Source organism: Pholcus phalangioides, unplaced genomic scaffold, assembly GCF_987345545.1.
Source record: "Pholcus phalangioides strain wild (caught in Gottingen) unplaced genomic scaffold, Ppha-v1.0 ptg000007l_1, whole genome shotgun sequence".
Classification (NCBI taxonomy): domain Eukaryota; kingdom Metazoa; phylum Arthropoda; class Arachnida; order Araneae; family Pholcidae; genus Pholcus; species Pholcus phalangioides.
In genome coordinates, this window is record NW_028301600.1 from 56,692,396 (window position 1) to 56,716,330 (window position 23,935).

A 23,935-nucleotide genomic window follows, 5' to 3' on the forward strand; every position below is an offset into this window, starting at 1 on the left:
AAAAAGTGAAAAAAGCATGGGGGCCAAGGATATATTCTTGAAGGACCACTTCTGACACCTGTTCAATCAGAAAAGTCCCCGCTCCACAGTCACGAGAAAGATAGATAGTTGAGTTGCTAAGAGTTTCAAAATAGGAAGTTTCAGACATTAGTTGTACTCGATTCATTGAAAGACTCTCCAGTAATAACTAGTCTTTCAATGAATCTTGTATAAACAAGTGAAGAGGGCATTTCTATATGCACGTGGCCATCTGGTGGCCTATGTCATTCACGAGCTATTGGTTGATTGCTGCCGCCGTCCATGTACAGAGCCTTTCAACATATATATACTCTCCAAGGTTGAAATATTCTATCTGCTTCCATAGCTTAGATGGTAGAGCACTCGTCCGGCAAGCAAGAGACCGGGGTTTGAGTCCCCGTGGGAGCAGAGATGAATTTTCTTCCTTGTAATCTTCATCTCTCTCCTAATAACCAGTCTTTCAATGAATCTTGTATAAACAAGCGGAGAGGACATTTCTATATGCATCAGTTATATATACTGTCAATTTTTATCTCTATTTCTAACAAAAAATCTGTAGAATTTGCATATTATTTATATATATTAGACATTATTGTACAATTAATTATACCCATCAGATCTGACAGCAACTTCAAAATCAAACAATTAAGTAGCTGATATAAATATTATACAAAAAGAAAATTACAATTTTTTGAACAGGAAACATTTCTTTTCTTTTGCTAGGACAAACAGTTGGCGATACTTATGTACTAGACTATGGGCCAGAAAAATTTAAAAGGCAGGTAGCTTATATTAATGAAGCTAATGTCTCAAAAGAAATACAGAAAAATATATATTTATTAAAAATATTTAGTAGAGGACTAGTATAGGTTTTCTGAGGTTAGTGATGACTTAAAACTTGCAAAATCAGAAATGAAATATAAGCTTTTTGATTAGTGTACTTGAGCTTCTCAAACATTGAAGCTTAAAAAAATACATACAGAACTGAAATATTTATAACTTTTATAAATGAGAAGAGTTACCAGATTTGAAAACAAATTTGAAGAAAGGAGGGTGCCTGTGTGCATCCTTAGTAAAGTAATTTTCTACAACAGATGGTACCACTATACTGACAAAATTTTTTTTTCTTCAAGAATTTCAGTTTAGGATAGAGTTACCAAATTCAAAAACTTAGGAGGACACCTGCACGTCCCAACTAAAACAGAACTGTTAAAAAAGCAAAAAAAAAAAAAAGAAGATTAAACTACAATCCATCTCCTTCTGCTAAAAAACACTGTTCCAACTGTCTGGTCAGTTTTATTGCTTTACCTGGAGGATGGCAAGAGGGTTTCCTTAGCAAACAATCTGGTCTTTTGTTACATTTATTGGAATTTCTGAAAGCTTCCATAGCCTTGTTAAAGTCTACCCTCAGGTGGTTTGTTTTTCTCTCGGGAGAGTTTCTATTTTGACAGAGACAATTTGCCATAGAAATCAGCATTGAGTGTTGCTTGCATCCTATTTTATTCATTTGTGAATGGAAGAGGTAACATCCCCCTCCCTCTCCACTTCAGCACACAGCATTTGATGGTGGTGAGCAAACATTGGTATTCTTAAAATGGATATTGCAGTTTTGTTCTTCCAGAGACAGACAGACTGTCTTTTCATATTATCCTGCAGCAAGCTGGGCCTGGTGTGTTAGAATAGCATCTGCCCTGCTTGAAGGTAACTTGGGTTATTGTACGCTGGGACTTTGGCCGGCGATTGGTCAGAGTGTGTGAAAATTTGTTGGGCGAAAAAAAACACACTCACTCATATCAATGAAGAGATATGTTTCAGAGTGAAAAAAAAATTCCTAAGAAAAAAAAAAAGAAAATGCCGGAAACCTTAAGCGGGACAAAAGGGCAAATTTTCTAAAATGTAGGGCGACGTTTGAAATGATACCAAAAATGATGACGTCTGGTAACCCTAAATGAGAGTAATTCTATCATTTGATAATTTTTGTCGCACTACGGTGATTTGTTGCACACGAGGGCTAATTAGACTGGGACCTGAAATTTATTGCAGTTTCCAAACAGCAGCCTTTTTTAAATACTCACCGAGAGGTTGGTGCGCTAACCCCTCGATAGAAATCTTTTTCAGTGGTCATGTCGCCTGCTCTGTTGTACCCTGCGTCATGAAAGTTTCTGACACGGACGAACCAGATATTGAACTTGTGACACCTTTAAACATCCTCTGGTAGGCAAATATTGTATCAAACATTTTTACATAGAAGTAAACTTGTTTTTCAGTTAACAAAATTTCTATTGAATGCATATGTGCAGTGTCTATAAAAAAGGAAAGTTTTCATTTAGAATTTATCAAAAAAAAAAAAAGTGAACCAGAATACAGAAATATAAAATGTACAGAAATAAAATTAACTACAAAAACAGTAACTCTTTTGACATTTTTTTTTGAATGGCATAGCATAATTAATAGAAGTAGGTACAAATAACATTTGTATTCTTAATCATAATTAAATAAATATGATAAAGCAGGCATGTAAGAAAAATCATCAATTTCTCAATATTGTGTACAGAAATTTTTAAAAAAAGTTTTCACACATTAATATCAAACATGTACATATAATTCCGCATGGGTTTTCCTACTAAAGAAAAACAATCTTCACTTATCAGTGAACACCCTAGAATGGTTCTATTCAAATCTGAGTGCATATGTGAAAAATATGAACAGTTGTTTTGTATACAGAAAAAAATAGCTATAGAAAATATTTGTATTCCACACACACAGAAACATTCATTCAATAACACTGTTCCAAAAAACCCCTCAAAATATCTTTTTAAATAAATTTTTAATGCATCCTAATAATAAACAGTATAATTAGGGGGTTCTTCAGCACATGTACCCATACTTAGACGATACATGGCCATTTCTGTGATTCCATGATAGTGCACACATGCAGCTGCAATCACCAGGATGTGAAATATTTGATGACTATGAAACTGAAAAGAATTGAAAAGGTACTAGTGAGGAAAAAAAATTCTTTAGCAGGAAGAATGATTATATTGAAAAAATAATAAATTAATAAAAACTAAATAAATAATAACAGGGGGGTCTGTCCAGACGTTTTTTTGTAAGGTCCTGTTTTTGTGAAAATTTTCATTATTTTTGTGACAATGGTCTCTTTTTCATATTCAGAATTTTGTGAAGGGCCAGGAAACCAGACCCAAATTTTGGTTGGACAGAACCCTGAATAATATATAAAATAAATTAACTATAAAAATAACACTAATGATTATTGATTTTAAATAGCAAAATAAAGTCATAATAAATTTCACAGAAATTTTTAAAATTAAAAGCATCATAACAGGCATACCATTACATATAAATACTTGAACTACCATGGGATCATGATCCATACAGGTGATTACAAAAAATTCATAGAGATATTTGGTTGTACGTACAACTGAAACCCTATTTCTTGAAAACTCCATATTTCAAAGAATATAAAATACCTGCATTTAATGTATTAAATCAATGCATTTTCACTTCCTGTCTTGAACTATTTTTTAAAAACTCTCTCTCTCTCTCCAATTCCAAGTCATGATGATAGTAAAAAGAAAACACAGAAATTAAATTTCTTTTGTGCAAATCTGGCTTTTTTTCAAGAAGTGAAAGAAACTGATAAGGAAGGATATTAGTGATAGTATTATAACCCATTGTGATGATTCATCCTGTCAATCATAGGCGGAAACTGACTAATGGGGGTGGGCAGTTCACTTAACCCAATCAACTAGTATGACATGATGTTTACGTCTTTTCGTGTTAGGTATCTACAAGCCGATACATGAAAATATACAACTTTATACACAGTGTGTGACGCTCACATTAACAGAATTAAAGGCCCAGTTATGAAAGGACGTGGTCATCATGTCATACAAATTGATTGGATAAAATCTGAGTGTAGGCTTTACACATAGGATATTTAAATCAGAGTTGATTGGGTTAAAGAAGTGCAATGGCATAAGCAAGAAGTCGGGAAGGGGGGTGGACTATCGCTGGTTCTAATAGCCTGTATCCACTTATGCTCATAAGTGCGCAAAACTGATAAGCATATTGGGTTTAACATTGAACAGAATGAATGGGTTGGGCCACAAACAGAGGCCAGGGATTGTGATGGATGGTGGTTCACTCAAACTGCAACAATTCTCAGAATGGGACATAAGAATTACTAAAAACACTTGAATTTCGAAATTTCACTTTGACTTGAATAACTAAAATTATTGCTGGATGTATGGCAGACTTGTGTGATTAAAAAAAAAAATTAGTTGGATTAAAAAAAAATTACATAATATCTTTTACACTGGTTTCTCAAGCACTGTTGAGTTTTTAACACCATTAGTGAGAAATCTCACACTTAGTTTGTGGAAAAAATGAAAGATTTTCATTCATGTAATCTTTTTGCAAGACTTTTTTCCCCTAGCCCCATAATTTTCTTAACAATCATTATACCATATTCCCCTGCATTAACCAGCATGCCGGGAAACTGCGAGGGAGACCAGCATGCTGTGAATATATATATTTTCTGGTATGCAGGGAATTCCGAGTAACAGATACTAGAAAAAAAACATCTTTATTCTAAAAATCCATTGAATTCGCTAAATGCATATTGTTATCCTTATTAAACTTCACATTTCCCAATATGCCAGGAATGAACTAGACCCCAACATTGAAAAAGCTAATATGCCCTTAAGTTTCATGGCATGCCGGCTAATGCAGTGGAATATGGTAAATACAGTCCAAGGACATGAGGCTATACTGCCACTGGCTGTAACAGTCTTTTTCTCTCGCATGATTTCCTCTGATGAAAGAGATAAATGCATAAAAAAATACAAGCCTTGCAGCCAAAAATAAGTTTATTGGTCAGATATATTTTCAAAATTATAATTATTTTAATCTGGTCATTTGTGCTAACCAACTGAGTGAGAAGAATCGATTTTCAAACAAACCATATTCTGTTTTTCTCTGTGAGCAGGATGAGAAAAGTCATTGAATATGCTCCCATTACAACAAAAAAAAATTGAGATAAAATAATTTTAATGAATGAATTACAATGGCAAAATTAATTTTAATTGCGAGTGCTGCAGCTTATTTTATAAAAGCACTAAAAATATTTAAAAAAAAAACATTGATAAAATGATGAAGCTGTTCTGCAAGTTGCACAACAAATGCACTCTATGTTATGGAAGACCTGTCAGTAACCATCAAAATGAGCTCACAATAAAACTTGACTACAGTGAAAAACTTTGAAAAAATTTAACAGTAACTATACAAATTGAAAAGCTTAAAGCATAGAATTTTAGAATTGGAATAGTCTAACATTTCACTGTTAAAAAAAAACTAGGTCTTTCTATGAAAGGAAATGTAAAAAACTTATGTACCCATATATCGCATCTTCCAGGAAAAAACCTTTCGGGAACTCGTAAGGCATAGAACAAAGCTCCAGTGATGTACAAAGCTCCCATAAGACATAACCAGCCAAATGATGCCTGATACACAGCCCTAAACCAACCTTCTGCTATCAAATAATGAACAGCTGGAATCACACCACTCAAGCCAAATCCCATGAAAACACCTTAAATTAACAAATGAATATGTGATGACAAACTGTTCCACAATACAACAGCAAGCATTATTAGTATTACAGTATGAAAATATTTGTTAGCTTACGGTTTTAAAGAATTTCCACCATTATTTCCCACATCATTGTTACAATAATTTATGGTTACTGTAATAAATATATTCACATCTACTTTTACAAAAAGTAATCAGACAGTTTATAATTTATTTAGTTCATAATATCTCTTTATAATGGGAAAAATGTTGTTGATAATGCTACACTTCATGCACTGAACATAAAATTTGTCATAAAATTTTCCGATTTATTCACATACAGTTTTAATTTAATTTTTATAAATTCTAGAGACATGGGAAAATCCTATTAACCAGTCAAGTGGTTACGACGGCGTTTGCTGTTGCTGCCATACGTAATGTTGGTGCCTATGACGGCATTTGCAGACTTTTTCGGTCTTTTTCACCAGTCAAGTGGTTAAGACGGCATTTGCCGTCACTGATATACGTAATGGTGTTGCCTACGACGGCATTTATCGACACACAGACTTTTCGGTCTTTTTCACATAGATATGACGAAATAATTTGTCATACATGTGCTGCCATCTCTGTACAGCCATCCTTCTACTTTATTATCTCATCACTAGATGGAGTTGACAATTATATTTCAAGGTCTGAGATTATTATTACTATATCTTTGTCATGCTTTGCAAAGCTGCATCCCCCTCGTTTTTGTTTCAATTTCCAACTCCCTTGCGAAGATGCATCTGTTTTATTACTCATATATCTTTTAGCAAAAGTTCAACTACTATGGTTTCACATAAATCCATCAACAGCATTTCTTTTAGTCATAGGACATTATGACTGCCTCTCCCCACTTTTGGGGTGCCATATTATGTCTCGACACATTCTAGCTATAAAAAAACACGCTATAAAAAAAATATTTTAATATTTCAAACTTCCAAGAAAAGGAAAAAAAGGGAAAAAGCGTGTGCATCTTCAAAAAAAAAGTTGGCACTGCCGGTAACGCTCGGAGAAATTAATTGGACAGTTGACTGGTTAAATGAAAGCTTATACATATATACAATGCATTTTGAAAGTAAACTCACATTAGAAATCTAAAAAAAAAGTATGAATAATCAAAGCTCAAACTTACCTGCACGAACAGAGCGATACCTGGGTTCACTAAATTTATCCCACAAGGAAACTATTATAGCAGCTGTACCCAGCACAACAACAAGTACTAAATAAATCAACTTTGGCTGAAACTTACAGTAAAAACCATAATAAAGCCAGGGCACAAATGAACCAATAATTAGGAAAGCAATACCACAATAGTCCAATCTGTTTGAAGAGAAAAAAAACAAATTAAGTGCTCCATTTCACAGGTAACTAAACACAAGCTTAATGTTTGTGATGTAACAAGCTATTGTGTTTGAAATGAAAAAAATGGTACATGAAAAGATTTATTGTGAAAAATATATGATAATTCATAAAACTATCAACAGTCAATCTATTGCCTTGACAAAGAAGCATTTATTTCGATTGGTTAGTGAAATTCCAAGTTATGATGTTGAAGAATTTTTTGCTTAGCTATTGCTGCATGTGAAAAGAGGTAAGGAGGAGGTACTTCTCATTCCGAGACCACTTTTTTAAACCCTTACCTACTTTTGATCTTGTACTATGCAGTTGCAAATAACACTAGTGCAAAATACTTATATGGATGACTAGCAACATTTGTTTAACTGGAATGTAAACATTTATCTACTTTTTCATCATACTATTAATTTACAATCACTGAAGCTCTTTTTATTTATCATCTACCATATAAAAAACCATTAAAAATTCCCACATATATTTTTATTATGATTTTAGTTACATGAAAATCAGAACTAGATCTCTTAGAAACCCCAAGCTGGCTCATTCGTCATGTTTGTGCGAAGTATGACATTGATATTATCACTACAGTCCATACTGCTTAGCCATAACTACTACTACTTAGCTACTACTTAACCATACATGCAACTCGAGCACATTCCTCTACAGCAGCAGTTCTCAACCTCTTTTGACTCAGAGCCTTTAGTATAAAATTTCTGTGGTAGAGCCCAGGCGGCCTTTTTTTATATACAGTTGAACTCTATTATAAAGACTTCGGTTATAATGACAAATTGGTTATGTCATTAATTGGCAGTTCATTGAGAATATTGCTAATGGATCTCGCTTATAACATCAAGTAAAACGCAACAATATTGGATATAATGACACATTTTTGGTCTTTATTCTGTTTTATTACAATTAGGGTGATGATACGAGTCGTGCATGGAAAATTTCGTAATTATTCCCTTCTTGACATTTTTTTCTTATTAAGAAGGCCCTTTCTTTTCAACAAAGCTTACTTTAATTCATAACCTGACAAAAATAGGGGACAAATGTGTGTGTGTGAGGTAATTATGACTAGAAATATCAATATTAATCTAACATTTGCCATGTTCAATGCAGTCTTAACGCATGTGCTCACTCGAGCATGCCCACGGGCCTCCAGTGCAGAAAGGTCAGTGTGAAAATGAAATCTGGTTACATTTTTGACATGAGTATGCAAATTTGATAGCAGGTATTTCTGGTCAAGTAGGGAGCTCCAGAAAAATCACTTTGCCTGTGGGCCTGAGATGTCGTTAAGATGGCCCTGGCCACGTTCAACCTTTTTTTCTCGCCCATGGTTATTTTTAAGGAATTAGCAATTTGTCTGACAACTGGCAACATTTTAGCGAGTATTGACAATGTACCGTATTTATGATCTCAATTTCCCAAAATTTTCTGGATCAATGTCATCCTAAACATAATAAAAAAACTTCATACACACTACTTGATTGCATTTGATTATACTTTTAATTCTTAAAAGGTCTTTTAATTCTTAAAAGCGTTATAACCGCTGACTTTGGTTATAACGACAAAATTTTGCAGATACTTTGATGTTGTTATAATTGAGTTTGACTGCATTTATCAAATTCACCGATTTATTTTATTTTCTCAAGCGGCGGAGCACCAGTTGAGAACTGCTCCTGTACAGAATTTCTAACAAATTGGTACATGCTGGAATGTGCATGTACGTGTTGTGAACCTAACAGGAAGTTTTGTTTCTATGTAATGCTTGTTATGTGTAGTGCTGCCATCTGTCATAAATTGTATCATTGCAGGCCTGTTGCTCTGTGGCGAGACTTTTTAATGGGAAGATCAGCTAGCATTCATGCCTCGAAGTTAGGAACCATAGTAAAAGAACTTTAGCGGACCACCATTGTGGCAATGGTGGGGTTTGAACCCAGGTCCTCATGATGTGAGTCTTCTCATTATGATCACAGGGGTCAGCACGGATCATGGCCTCAAAACTAGTGAAAATAGTGACCAAATTGTTTAAATAGTGACCAAAATATTTTTAGAAAGAGACCAAATGGACAATGAATTTTCATTATTACCAAATTGAATGAATTGAAATTGAATTTAGTTTTAACTTTGCATTTCAATAGAACTCATTGAAATTGCTTTTTTTTTTTTACATAATAGTGTGAAATAATTAAATGAAACTCAAATGCATTCTGCTAACCAGAAAAGTTTTGAATAACTTATCAAATTTATCAACAACTATGTGTGAGAGAATAACTTCAAAATGGGAAAAAGTTTTCACATTCAAAGAAGGGAAAAAAATGAAATAACACAAAATTTAATGAGAGAATTTGTCCCATCTACATTCCAGTGGATTTTTCATTCATGTTATGCTATGAATGACTGTATACAAAATGTACTCAAACTTTTTTAACTAGTACAAATTTGATTTACAAACCTAGGTTTGTATAATACGTTCCAACAAATTTTAAGAAATTTACTATAATGATTAAAAACTATAAAATTGAATTTTTAACAATATTTTAAATTATTAAATTAAAAAATTACTTAAATTACTGAATTATAATTTATTTAAATTATTAAATTGAATAAATTATTTAAATTATTAAATTGAATAAATTATTTAAATTATTAAATTGAATAAAGTATTTAAATTATTAAATTGAATAAAGTATTTAAATTATTAAATTGAATAAAGTATTTAAATTATTATACGTTGAGGGAGGGGCAATCCACCCTCCCCCCAGCGTCAATGGCCTACTGATGTATACATATATATATGATGTATATCAATTGTCATCGTGCCACACCCCTAAGACCTTCAAGTCTATCTCCACCTATGGCTGGACTGAGAAAAGTGGGTGAGTCTACTATTTTACAGGTGGGGGGGGGGGGCACCAAAATAATACTGCCCTTGGGTGAGGGAGAAAATAAACCAGTTTTGAAATTGTTTGGTTTTTGAGAGAAAATTTGTAAAAATATATATTTTTCTTTTTTTACACACAACATACACCCCTGCAAAAAAACACACATTTACTCCTTTACCCAGAAACGCAGGGGTGGGAAGTGACAAAGTCCATTTCAGAGCAGCTTTGAAACAGCAAAATTCAGGATTCTGAGCAGTTTTGGAGCAGCAAATTCAGGATCCGGAGCAGTTTTGGAACAGCAAAATATAGGATTCAGAACAGATATTTATAAATTGGAGCAGGGAAATTAACAAGAATATTTTCGTTAACCCTCACCCCTTTTCAAAATAAAACAACTGCACTGTCTTTTGCTATCAAAGCAAAATCTCTCAAAGTCTCAAAAGATGATCTTTTCATCAGCTTGTTTTTTGTCATAAAATTTTTCACACCAGTCTATTTAAGATGATTTTTGCTTACTGAGGGCACGATTGTCTGTCTGGAACCGCAGCACTTCAAATGGGCTAAAAATTTTCTATAAGTTTTCAATTTTTTCATATTTCATACTTGGAAAGAAATTGTTGCAAAATCAGAGAGAATTTCGGAAGAATCAACACGACGTTTGGCGATTAAGTACTTATTATTTGGCGAGATTGACGATCTGACACTCGTTATTCGGCAAAGTTTCTAAATTAGCATTCGTAATTCGGCGGAAACGCACTTTTTACTCCCGGAATGAAAATTTTTTTCACGAAACATCAGGATTTGACGCAATGACGATCGATTACAGTAATTTCTGCTGCTTCCAGAGGCGACTTTTTTTTAAACGGCAACTGACTCACATTTGCGCTTTAAAGCTGAACGACCATTGCAAACCATCTTCAGTTGCACGATCACGGATATTATCGGGGTTTCGCGATGGAAAGGGCGAGATAGTTCAAATAAGGCGTACAGTTTAATAAAACACGCTCTTAGAAAGAATCGTTTCGCGGTAAGCAGGTACAAAAATTTTTTGGCGTCCTTTCCGAAATTCTGGGTATACTGAAGCGAAATTAGCTATTTGGCGCAGAAAAATACGAAAATACACTATTGGAGCAGGATGGCACAAGATGTTAATTTTGGCGCAGTGTGGCGCAGAGTTCCCACCCCTGGAAACAGTATTTTTTTGGAAACAGCCCCGTAATTTTTAACAGAAAAAGAGATTCTGCGGCCTTCCCCGGTAAATTTCCCATGAACCTTGTAAGCACTAACGTGGCGACTTTTTTTCGCGCCCAGGAATTGCCATTTTGTGGTAGTCAATTCAAGATGGCTGACAAAGGGCACAATGAATAAACGCCAGGGGCTTCGCCACTGGACTTATCCCGTTGCTGAGATCTCTTCCAGCCCAGCTTTCGTGGCAGAGTCTGGAACAAAGTGAGTGCACCTAACAGTCTGAATGTGTAGACTTTTTAACGGGGAGATCGGCTCGCATTCGCGCCTTGAAATTGGGAACCACAGAAAACCAACTTCAGCCGACAACCACTGTGGCGCCGGTGGGGTTCGAACCCGGATCCTCGCGATGCGAGTCCGTCACTATGACCACTCGACCACCACAGTGGCTGACAAAGGGCACATAAAAAATTACAAAAATATATATAATTTATATGAATCAACCTAACATGCGGCAATATGCGAAAATCGATAGAAATATATCGGGAAATACGGAAAATTAGAATAAAATGAACACAAAAATCAAATCAACGACATACAGGGTTTATAAATGTGGTTGATAGAGTTTATCGCCACGTTAGCTCTGACTCCTCCCATAACTTTCCATGAACAAAAACAAAGAATTCGCCCCCACCCGATTTACCATGGCCGTAACACAATTGTTTTTCTGAAGGGGAAACGCAATTTTACTGCTTCTTGACTATGAAATTCGATAATTTTGCAAAGGAATTTTTATTGCCTTTTCTTAAATATATCATTCCATCAAAAACGCCGTCCGAGGCATCGCCCCCCCCCCACGCACGCTCCCAGTTTTAGGTTTTAGATCTGATCACGGTATGTAGCAACCCGGGTCGCAAGTACGAACGGAAATTTAGTATCACCCGGGGGCCGATATCCACTCTTTTAAACGGAAAAAGAGTAAACTCGGCACCTTTCCTCGTTCAATACCCATGGAACCAGACCCCCGCCCTCTCCTATTGCGATCATAACAGCGACTCGAGACAAAAACGTTTTAATAACTTCCGAGGTCTAAAAATGAGATTCTTTTACACAACACCAAGAATGGAGCGCAAGATGTCGATATTAAGTCAACAATCAGTATCGTGAAGATGCTCTAAATTAAGTTTCGGCCAGAAGCGGATAAAGGTCAGTTGACGGCCCGGGCATAAAAAAAATTAATATTAGGCCCTTTAAATTAGGAAAAAAGTGTAAAGTAGGGGCCAAAGGCGCGCTCGGTGTGCCCACCGTTAAATCCGCCTCTATTTACGGCTCGAATGCATTAACTGAGTTTTTATCAGATTGATGGCCAATTTTCATCTGATTTGGAAACTCTTGTGTTAAACTAAATGTTGAATTGCAGGATTCTGTGATCTTTTCATAACTAGTTCCCCTTTCGATCAAATTTGGGGGTACGGTTTCTTGCTGAGATTTAAATCCAGTTAGAAAAATAGTACAAATTTTATTTGTAGATAGAGATCGCGATTTTCAATCGGATAATTTTTTTTATTGTAAGTAAATTCAAAATACCTGCGAGCTTTAACCTTGGCCAGCTACAAGAGTATTCTCCAAAGCGTATTAATACGCTTAATACGCGTCATTAATACGCGCTTTGGTATTCTCCCGCTGCACGTAAGTTAGCTTCTGCACAGGCTCTCTTAAATCGTCATTTCAAATAACATTTAAAAAAATTAACAAAAGTAACGATAGAACAAACAACAAATGTAACTTGCTCGATGAAATGCTCCAAGAAAGGAATTCGGCCCCCTTAGGACTAAAACTTTTCAAAACAAATAAAATAAAGGATCAATTTTAAAATAAGATGAAAATGAAAGAACGAGTGAGCACACGTGTGGGGGAATAAGAATGAGAATGGTAGTGGGGGGAAATTCTTTGTTGTAAGTATATGCCTTTTATGCTAGTTTTTTTTCCGACCGGGTTTTCCATAAAATGACAATTCTTTAACCAAGGAGCTTTCTTTCCAAGCGCCTTAAAATCAAGTTATGCTGACGTCACACGGTATGCTCCCAGGAAGATAAGACGCCTTTGATCGTAGTTCAATGAAGGGAGGGAGGAAATTAGCGATATTGAACCGGTAAAGTGTTCCTCCTTGAAGAAAAGAAAAACACTGACAATAGAAAAGCGAGCGAGACCGAGGTTTTTTTTTGCTAAAAAAGTGGAAAAAGTGACCTGGGCCTGAAAATACATAATAAAAGTGACCAGTTTCTAAAGTGACTTTTAGGGAAAAAAGTGACCCGTGCCGAGCCCTGTGATCATTTGACCACCACAGCAGCCTAGAGCTAATAGTTGTTCCCAATGCCATTTTGTTAACGACTAGGCATCCCTTTGAACAGAAAACTTGTTTTGTCACTCTTAAGATGGAGGGCAATGAGTCTGCTCAGTACATTCCCGGTGCTTTTATCAAAATGATTATCATACTGATTATAAATAACTGATTATAAAAAACATTATCATACTGATTTATATCAAAATGATTATAAATAAATGGAAGGTTAAACACCATTTACTTACTTGCTAAAAAGCTTTCCAACTTTTTCTGAATGACAATGAACAGTATGAAATGTGAATGACATTCCCAAACAAGCGATTGCACCAGCAAAAAAAGTTGCAAAAACAACTTTTTCTTGCCACTGAATTTGAGTAGTTGGACGAGTTAGGAAATAAAAGGCAATTCCTATGAATGATACACAACCTGCAAAATGAAGAAAATTGATAAGAAAAACTCTAAAATCCCACACAAGAGAACTTCCAGTAATTAAACCAACCAAGCATTAAAAAAATTTTTTACACACAACTGAAATTTGAATCTGATTTTGGATGGACAAATATCATGATCAATTGCACTTGTGAGCAAAGAACTGTAAGGGGTGGGTCCATGCTTGAGACTCTACTCAACAGGCTCAAGTTCATCATAGAACACACAAGGCTTTTGCTTTTCACTAGTGTGAAAAACAGTTATGATAACACTGCTATAATTATGTGCCATACATGATCTGGGAGGCATCATGCAAGTTTCTTTGATTTACTGACATCAGGCTGATCCTTATGAGCCACCCATTTGTTGCTTGTCTCACAATTTGTTATCTTGTCTACATCATGTAAGACCTCAGCAAATTGCTGGAGTAAGTACAAGGGCAAGCATATATAGTGTGGACCCAGCTTAAAATCTGACATACAAAATATAAGTTATGATTTCAGATGCAATCCAATTAATTAATTGGAATTTAGCCAAAGCTGGTAGCTAAACTGAAACTTGAAAAACAAACGTATACAATACATAAATACACAAACTAATTACAACATATACGACCATACATGAACAATGCACATGGTTACTTCTGTTGTGCCTAAGGGATCAGTGCGATCTGTCCAGGGCAAGCAATATAGAATATCTATGTTGGTGAATAAATAAATAGAAATAATTATTTATATTGAGAACAAAAAAAAAAAAAAAAAAAAAAAATGAATGTAAATTAATGTGATTTGTAATAACAAAAAAAAAGATGACTATCATTTCCTATTGAATATGGTAATGAAGAATTCTAAAAAAAAAATAAGCAAAAGTAAAATTAATGTGCCATATAACAGTACCAAATTCATTTTGATAAATCACTTGAAATAGCACAGTGAGTTATCAAAAAAATTTGGTACTGTTACATGCAGTCAGACCTCGGTCTAGCGTCACCTCTGGGGACCAAACAAAATGACTTTATAAGCAGGATGACTTAATAACAACTAATCCCAATTCAGTAATATGCTAGCAGGAACCAATAAAAAGTGGCCAGTATAAAAAAGGCAAAAAACATTAAAAGTGATGATGTTACACCAAGGTCTTACTGTAGCCCATAATAACTAAATATTTCATTCAGTAGTTTTGAAGGATAATGATGTGGTGACTCCCCCTAAAGCTCATTAAACCTGCTCAGGCCTCCACATGTTCCTTTCCCACCAGGGTTGTGTTAAAAAACTCATTACTAGGTAATTTAAAAACTTTAGACGTTTCACGTCTCCCCCAGAAAAGTATGACATTTTCCCAGCAAAATGAGCTTCATAGTTTTGCAACACAAGCCTCTCTCATTTTACATGATTAATTGCTTCCGCAAAATAGTCACATAAGATGAAATCATGTAAAGTGAGTTGAATTTAACATGGGAAAGATGGGGAGGGTTGATTGTCATCGGAAGGATTAAAACAATTGAACCCAAAAGCAAAGGAACTTTTTTAATGGATTAATTATTCAAACTTACATATGAATAAATCCTGTGAAATTCTGTCTTCCACTATTCCTGATTGATTCCAGTGAGTGTGGATATTTTCTTTCCTGAACAGCCTAGTACGATAGGCCGATAACTCATTTTAATGAAATCATCGATATTTGGCTGACAAGCAGCATTTTTCATCTCCTTATAAAAACTTTAGTAGTATAGCCAGAGAATTTCACATATTCCCTAGCAAATATGAAAATTCTAGTTTCACTGAAACTGTTTTTTCCAATTAAATTCCTCATGGCATTGCCAATGTGTTACCAAATGCTGTTCATCAGTGAGATCTGGTGAGTTGTATTTGAGAATTTCTTTTATATTTGTCTCAGCTACATCATAAAAATCCAATGTATATTGTCATCAAAGGATTTAACTATGTTATAAAGGCTGTCCCAAATTGTTTGCACAGCATATATCTCTGTAACCGTTGACTTTACAAACATATTTTCAATAACAAAAAGGTTTCAAATGATGCTTAAAATCTGAAAATTTATTTTATGGGGGTCATACACATGAGAAAATAAAGAAATTAACTACACTGCTCAAAACAATTAGGGGAGCAAGCAAAAAAGTGATGAAAACCGTGCGAGACAGCCACGTATTGGCATACAATGGATAGTACACGCGTATCAATGCGCAATACAGAAAAAAGACGTAAAAAAATTTGGAATTAAGCTTTAATTCTTTGAAAATATGGAAAAAACATGAAAAGATGATTTAGGGCAACAATTTGGTTACATGTAAACGATAAAAAAAAGTACTGTTTAGACATGATGCATGAGTTTTAATAGGGCGTGTGGTCTCCTCGAACAGCTAAGACTGCTGCACACCTGTTTGCCATAGATGCGAGGAGGTTATCGATCAGACTTTGGGGAATACTGTTCCACTCCTCAAGAAGTGCAATTTGCAAGTCTCGGACAGTAACAGGCGGCCTTGGTCGCGCAGCAATGCGTCGTCCGAGCATGTCCCAAACATGCTCGATTGGATTCAGGTCAGGAGAGCACGCTGGCCATTCCATACGCTTTTATTGTTTCAGCTTCAAGCATGTTCTCCACCAGACGAGCTCTATGCGGTCGGGCATTATCATCCTGGAAAACAAAGGAATCTCCAATGGCTCCAGCATAAGGGATGACATGAGGTTGCAGTATCTCGTCTGCATACCTTCGGGCCGTCGAAGTGCCATTCCGAATGATATGCAGGTCCGTACGTCCGCCTATGCTAATTCCACCCCATACCATCCAACCAGCTCGTCTGTATTGTGACCTTTCACGAACGAATGCGGGGTTATTTCGAGTGCCCCTGTCCCTCCATACCAGAACACGTCGGGTGTCACACTCCAGACTGAATCGGGACTCGTCTGTAAACAGCACTTGGCTCCAATCATGTTGCTCCCAATCTCGATGTTTAGCAGCCCATCTTCTTCGGGTCGCACGGTGGCGTGGGGTCAACGGAATGCAGACCATTGGCCTACGTGCATAGAGCCCTCCCTCATGAAGCTGATTACGTACTGTTTGGCTGGACACCCTTCGTCCTGTTGCCAAGAGCAACTGTCTTTGCAGCTGCGTAGCATTCTCTGTTCTGTTTCGACGGGCTGTTAACCGTATATACCGGTCATCAGTTGCTGTAGTGGCACGTGGCCGACCTTGCCCTGGTCGACGTCTAACATTTCCTGTTTCTTGGAATCGATTCCACAGCCTTGCAACAACACTTCTGGCGACTCCAACAGCATCCGCGACACTACGTTGTGTTTGCCCGGATTCCAGTCTGCCCATAACACGCCATGCCATGGATTCCGGTAAATCACGTTGTTGAGACAGCCTCAAGTCACCTTGTCTCAAAAAAAAAATACTGCGCAATCGAATTTCACAGTTACGGCAGTAAAACAGACGTTTCTGCAACATCCCGATTTCTGCCCTTATCTCCTTTTTCTGGTTTTTGACGTCATGAACTTTGATTTGCATATGAAGTTTTCTTCTTACGTTTCCTGCTAGGCTTTAAATTATGGATGATTCATTTTATGTTACTTATCGGTATACATCTTTGCGTAGTTTTGTTAAAACCATGTGCTCCCCTAATTGTTTTGAGCAGTGTATTTATACAGGCCGTGTGCTCAAAAACCCAATTAGAAAGTTGTTGCACTGTCTCTTCTAAGGCCAAAAAAAAAAATTACACATTTCTAAGTGCAATATTCACTGAGATATTCAAATTCGAAAAACGGAGGAAATTTGCAAAACTGTGTTAAATACGGGTAAAGTGATTTTCTCACATTTAGAGCTGTTTTTTTTCCCAAATTTTCTTGTTTTTTTGAATTTGAATATCTCAGTGAATATGCACTTAGAAACATGTATTTTTTTTTTTGTTTTCCTCAGAAGAGACAGGGCAAAAACTTTCTAATTAGGTTTTTGACCACACTGGGACTGTATGAAAAACTATTTTTTTAATTTTGTCATATATACATGACCCTTCAAACAAATTTTGAGATTTTAAGTAACTGCACATTTCATATGAAAACTTTTTGTAATTGGAAGTATGCTTCAAAAGTCAACGGTTATAGAGATATCTGCTGTGAAAACAATTTGGGACAGTCTGTACATCTTCAATTTGCAAACCTATTTCTAGGATTACAGTTAAACTCCAAGTTGAATTTTACAGGTTGGAATTCCTAAAATCAACTTATTGTGTAGTTATCAACTGAAAATCATGTTATAGCAAAATCGGGAAAGCAAGCAATACACGTAACTCACTTTGTTGAACCTACCACAGTGATTTTTTTAAAAACTAAAATGGAACATGGTAGGTTCAACTGCTGTTAACATGGCCTGCATAAGGGTGATGCTGACATGGCTCCAGTCCAAGGTTCTGGGACAATTCCGATAATTTTTTGTCTTCTCACACTACAAATTCACTATAAAAAGGGCCATGGAAAGTCTGTCTTGGGAGGCCCATCATAGATCTCAGCCCAGGGGCCCTACTGAAGGATGTGGGGGGGGGCATGGTTGTTAAGTCAAATTATCATGAATTCCATTTGGGTTTCTTATCTAGTTTAAAGTTGAAATTGCCTGTTTAATTCAACGTTTAAGGAAAAACAAAGAAGAAAAATTTTAGTGCCAGACTTAGGTTCGACCAAGTTGAAAAAAAATCCTTACAGGCAAAAAGTGAATATCCTGATGCGTGTTTCAGCACACAAAATAGATGCTGTTTTATTCTTATTTGTAACATAATAGTCAAATTATAAATTCTCGCAATTGATAATATTTTTATCATTGTTAAGTACACGTAAAGTGTTGGAATGCATAAATTCCATTGTACAAATAAAAGATCTCCTTGACGCTTTTCAAATAATTAATGGAAATTGGAAACATGCTACGTAACAGACGATCATGAACTGTTTTTGCAAATGCTGATTGCATAACAGTTAAATAATTTAGCCAGTAATACCATTTACAAATCCAATGTGATTGCGATTTCCAGTCAATTTATGGATTGATCACAACTGTTTTTGCAATGTGGATTTCAGAATAGTTAAATAACATAGCAGCTGATATCACTTCTGAATCCCATGCAATTTTTAATGATAAAGTTGCAATTTCTGGTCAATCTACTTATCCCGCATTGATGAGTTGAATCATCCAAACTTTTTTTACAGCTTCTCTGAATTTTGAATTAAAGTTGAACTACAAATGCATCCACAAAAACATTTAGCTAATTTTCGGTTTTAGAATGGAAAGTTCCAAACAAATAAATAAGTGTTTTCATTTAAAGAACAAGCATTCAAAATTTCAATTCTACATGCTAAGTGAAGGTATTTTGGCTATCAATTTGAAAATGTGAACTACACAAGAAAAAACTACAGACAATGAGGAAATTTTTTTTACCAAGGAGATGAGTCCAGATATTTCCTGTTTCAGTGTGAATTCGAAATATCGATCTGAAACAAGCAGTAAATGAAGGAAGAGGAGGTCTGTGTCCTCTGTGCAAAAAATCATTGTCCTGGAGCCATTTTGGAAGTGAACTAAAATGACAAACCTAAATATATAATTAATAACATGTAAGAGGAAATACTTGAGCACTTGATAAACACTTGATTGTACATGAATTTTATATTTTTGAAAATTACAGTATTTTCTTTTGTTGGAATAAACAGATATTGCATGAATAATATTTGTAAACAATGTCTATAACCACATGCCTCAAAGCAGAATATGCCAAAATCTGTGACGTACATCGCAGAATGATCAGTACTACAGAAGAACAATCTGGAAGAATTTTAAGAAAAATGTTGAAAACTCGATTATGGGAATTTTTATTGCAGAACATTTCAAGTCAGCCAAAGGTTCGTTGCAGAACAATATAAAACATTCTGCTTTGGGACCACATGAGAATCCCAAAGCAGAATGTTTTGCTATGTTCTGCAACAAGCCTGCAGCTGACTAAAAATGTCAGCTGTGTGGTAAAAATTCCCATAATATATGTATATCTCAAATGAAATTTTTTTTTTTTATACACGTGTGCGAAATTAAGAGTGTGCACATTGTGTCCATTTGAGGCATCATGTTGGATGGCCGCACCTCCCCCCCGCCCCATGTGTTTCACAGAGGGTACCTGACTGCTAGGAGGTACAGAGGAGATCTTACAGCCCTATGTTTGACTTTTCAGGGGCGCAGTTGGTCCTCGGTTTCTGTTTATGAACGACAACGCTGATCCACATTGGGCTCACCTAGTCAATGATTATCTGGAAAGTGAGAATATTCCAGCCAGATCTCTTGACCTAAACCCTGTAGGGCAATTGCATCTCACCATCCCCCTTCAAGCATCATCCCGGAGCTGAAAACTGTGTTGCTCTGCAGGAGTAGGACCAATTGCCCCAGGGACTCCTCAACTGTCTCGTGTCCAGTACGCCGTTGCGCTGTGCGACCTATCTGACTGAGAGAGGACCATATCCCATATTAGACTCATTTTCAGTTTGATCTCGCAATGTGGATTTTGGACATTCTTGCAATGATAAGCTTTACTGACAATCATGCATGTGTACTATGACTTTTGTATGGTACATCTTTCTGTTATATAACTGTGTATTTGTACCAAATTTCATTAAATCTGTCTGTTAGTTTTTCAGAAATTCAACATAATGTGCTAATTCTTTTAATTTTGCACATGAGTATTTTGGTTAGAAAATCAAAGTTCAAAATGAAATTATATTCACACACACCTTCCAAGCTTCTTCCCAAACTTTTCTCACTAATTGCTCAGCTTGTTCTGCTTCTTCCAAAATTTTATGAACAAGATGCTCAGCTTGTTCAGCTGCTCTTGCAGGAAGTGACATATTAGTTATATCAATATCGATGTCATCATCTTCAGAAAGCTAATGGTGCAAAATAAAGATACATAATTTTAATTCAGAGTTTCACAAATACAGTTTCATTTCTAAGCCTGTTGATAAGTTTTATTTAAAAAGTGAAGAACATATTCCGAGATCTTTCCTATGCATTTTTTTGGGAGATAAGAAAGCTTACACATCAAAGTGTTATACAGGGGTTGGACAAAATAATGTTAACACCTGTGCAAAAAACAACATTCGAGGGAACATGTCGTATACGCCTGCCCTCTAGTGTGGAAGAGTTCCACTTAGTGGGCGATAATGTGTACACATCAGTCTAGTCGTAGCAGTGATAGCGTTTGGATGCGATGTATATTGGGGTGTTAAAACTTCATTATGGCTGACCTAACAGATTTCGAAAGAGGCATGATTGTTGGAGCCCGTCTTGCCGGGGCCACAGTAATGAGAAAAGCCACCCTTGTTGGTGTCGGGAGAAGTACTGTGTCGATGGTAATGACAGCCTATAGCAAACAGGGAAAGACATCATATACCAAGCATAACAGTGGCCGAAAATCGAAGATGGCTGATAGACCCAGAAGGGTTTTGAAGCGGATTGTGCGAGAAAGCACAAGATAACAGCATCCCAGATAACATCTGAGATGAACACACATCTACAGGAAGATGTACGACAAAAACTATCCACCATGAACTGCATGCAGCAAATAAGGTAGAGCGACTATTCCAAAATCATTGGTGACACCATGCAATGCCTTGAAATGACGAACATGGTGTTACGAACATAAGAATTGGACACAACAACAGTGGGAGAATGTCATCTGGTCAGACGAATCGTTGTTCACATTATTCCAGACTAATGGATGTATTTACGTTTGGAGAATGCCAGCACAAGCCTATGACGTTGATTGTCTCCTTTTTACTGTTAAGCATGGAGGGGGATTAGTGATGCTGTGGGGCCCGATGTCTCACCGTGGTCTCGGCCCACTTGTTGTCCTGGATGGGCGAGTTAATGCAGCAGTTTATGTCAGTATTCTGGTTGACCATCTTCATCCAATGGTGCAATATTTGTTCCTTGATTCTTGACCTGTGTTCCAAGAAGATAATTCGTCCGTTCACACTGCTGGAATTGTCGGTGACTGACTTGATGAACACCACGATGAACTGCAACACCTCGTGTGGCGTGCTCGGCCCCCTTATCTTAATACAATTGAACCTTTGTGGGGTATTTTGCAGGCCAAAATGTGCAGTAGGTTTACACCTCCAAAGATACGTTCTGAATTAGTGGCCTTTTTGCAGGAGGAGTGGCTACGTATCCCTGTGACTGTTGTGCTGTAATTAATGAAAAAGGAGGGCCAACAGCCTATTAATATTTTGTCTCATTTCACAGGTGTTAATATTATTTTGTCCAACTCCTGTAGTTGCAAGCTTGTGTAAACATATCTTTGATGAAAGAGTTTTCTTTAATCATTATTTGAACTATTGGTACCAACAACAGACTTCCTAATTAACAAACTACATAAATTTTTTCTAGTGATGAAAATAATTCACTACATTTTCCTTGTGCTGCCTTTTCAAACAAACAAGTAGCTCATAAAGTTTATTATGGGAATTTCTTACCATATTTTTCTGTTACCTCTTTGAGTAAGTCAGTTTATAAAGAAATGGAGGAATACAAAGCCCTGAGTGAATGTTTAGCGACTAAATTGCCAGTGTTTCATCATATCATTCCCTTCATGCCAGAAGCATGAATATGCAAATTTTCACTTTTGGGATTATCAACTGGTTGGATCCCTTATTTTGCTATCTTAAGTTTTGTGTATAGAGTATTATGAGTATTTTAACATGAGTAGATCATTTCCCAGGTTTTGGAAATTTGCACTTTCATACTTCTGGCGGGGGGGGGGGGGGAGATATCATTTATGGAATATACAAATCTCTGAGTTTTCTGGGTTATATCACTGGTGCAGCTTATACACGGGAGTGGCACCCCTAACAGGGACCGTGACACTGCAGCTTACCCTTATGTTCACCCATGAACAGAAATAAGTTAGCCACCCCTGTGATACACCATGAAATACCTTTCAGCAGCTGCTAGCATTAAGTTTTGGATTTAGAGTTTCAACCTCAAAAACTATAGGAGATAAGATTAAAACTTCAATTACAAAATTGTAAAGTACCATCGATCTAGTAAGACATGTTGTGTATGCGAATACAATAGTGACCTGTATTGTCCAAAATATCTGAAACCAATGTGAGATGGAATGTTTTTTCATGGGCATAATTTTTGTCATGCAAAATGTGAATTTACTTTAAAAGTTAACAAAAATGGTTTTTGAAGCATGTGTAAAAAAATGCAACCCTATCAAATCAGAAAATGATGGTATGCACACAAATACAACATAAAAACTTTTTTCAACATCCTATGAACAAACAAGTCACTGATATTTCAACACAGGGGTTATCTAAACCAGGGCTAGACAAATCCTAGGAGCCAAGTTGTCATGACAACTGAAAAATTGACGCCTAGTTTTTTTTCTTTGTTTGATAACTGAATTGAAGTCTCAGGATCACAAAATTTTTTAAATAATGTCAACCTGTCTGCTAGCAGGGTAAAGGGTCCCCAAGTTTCATAGAAGTCAAATAGTACACTATTTTGGATCAATTTTGTTGGGGGGGGGGCGGACACTTGGCACCTAAATATTTTCCCGATTTGTCAAGCCCTGACCTAACCCAACACCACAATCACTAATATTGTATGAACAATCCCTTCTAAATGAGTCGATTGACATCAAGTGCGCTGATGGAAGAACTGTACAGTGGTACTTTTGTCCTTCGATAAAAAAAATTCACTATTAGATTAAATAGGTACCATGAAATTATATTTGTTAAATATATTTGCTCATTTTTGTACAACCACTGTCATTTAATGTACAAGAGAGTCAATTAGACCAGGGTCTAAAGTTTAGAGTAGGACTGGGTAATATTGAAAATTTGACATCGTGATTCATTAACTTTACATCACGATACAATGATGTATAAATGTATGCAGAGTTCCAACTAAAAAAAAAAAAAATTAGAAAAAGTAGGACAAGGGGGAGGGTACTCCACTAAGACAACATAATCATAGCTTATAGGGAAAAAAACTAAAAAATTTAATTTTTTTTAATTAAAAAAAAAAATGTAAT

At 36.0% G+C, this 23,935-nt stretch overlaps 1 protein-coding gene across 3 annotated transcripts in view; it reads right to left on the minus strand.

Moving 5' to 3' along the window:
• Positions 1-1,239: 1,239 nt before the first annotated feature.
• The window catches only part of LOC149085527 (adiponectin receptor protein-like), a 32,332-nt gene continuing 9,636 nt past the window's right edge, over positions 1,240-23,935 (minus strand). For 2 of the 3 annotated variants that reach the window (XM_089233589.1, XM_089233591.1), the window contains 6 exons: positions 20,625-20,777; positions 19,291-19,441; positions 13,665-13,845; positions 6,782-6,969; positions 5,436-5,629; positions 2,827-2,996 (listed from right to left, as the gene is read on the minus strand). In XM_089233589.1, the coding sequence (XP_089089715.1) occupies positions 2,856-2,996; positions 5,436-5,629; positions 6,782-6,969; positions 13,665-13,845; positions 19,291-19,441; positions 20,625-20,777 (1,008 nt within the window). In that variant the 3' untranslated portion in view covers positions 2,827-2,855. Of the gene's footprint in view, positions 2,997-5,435; positions 5,630-6,781; positions 6,970-13,664; positions 13,846-19,290; positions 19,442-20,624; positions 20,778-23,935 lie in introns of all 3 variants that reach the window. The other variant, XM_089233588.1, reaches the window with a different exon arrangement.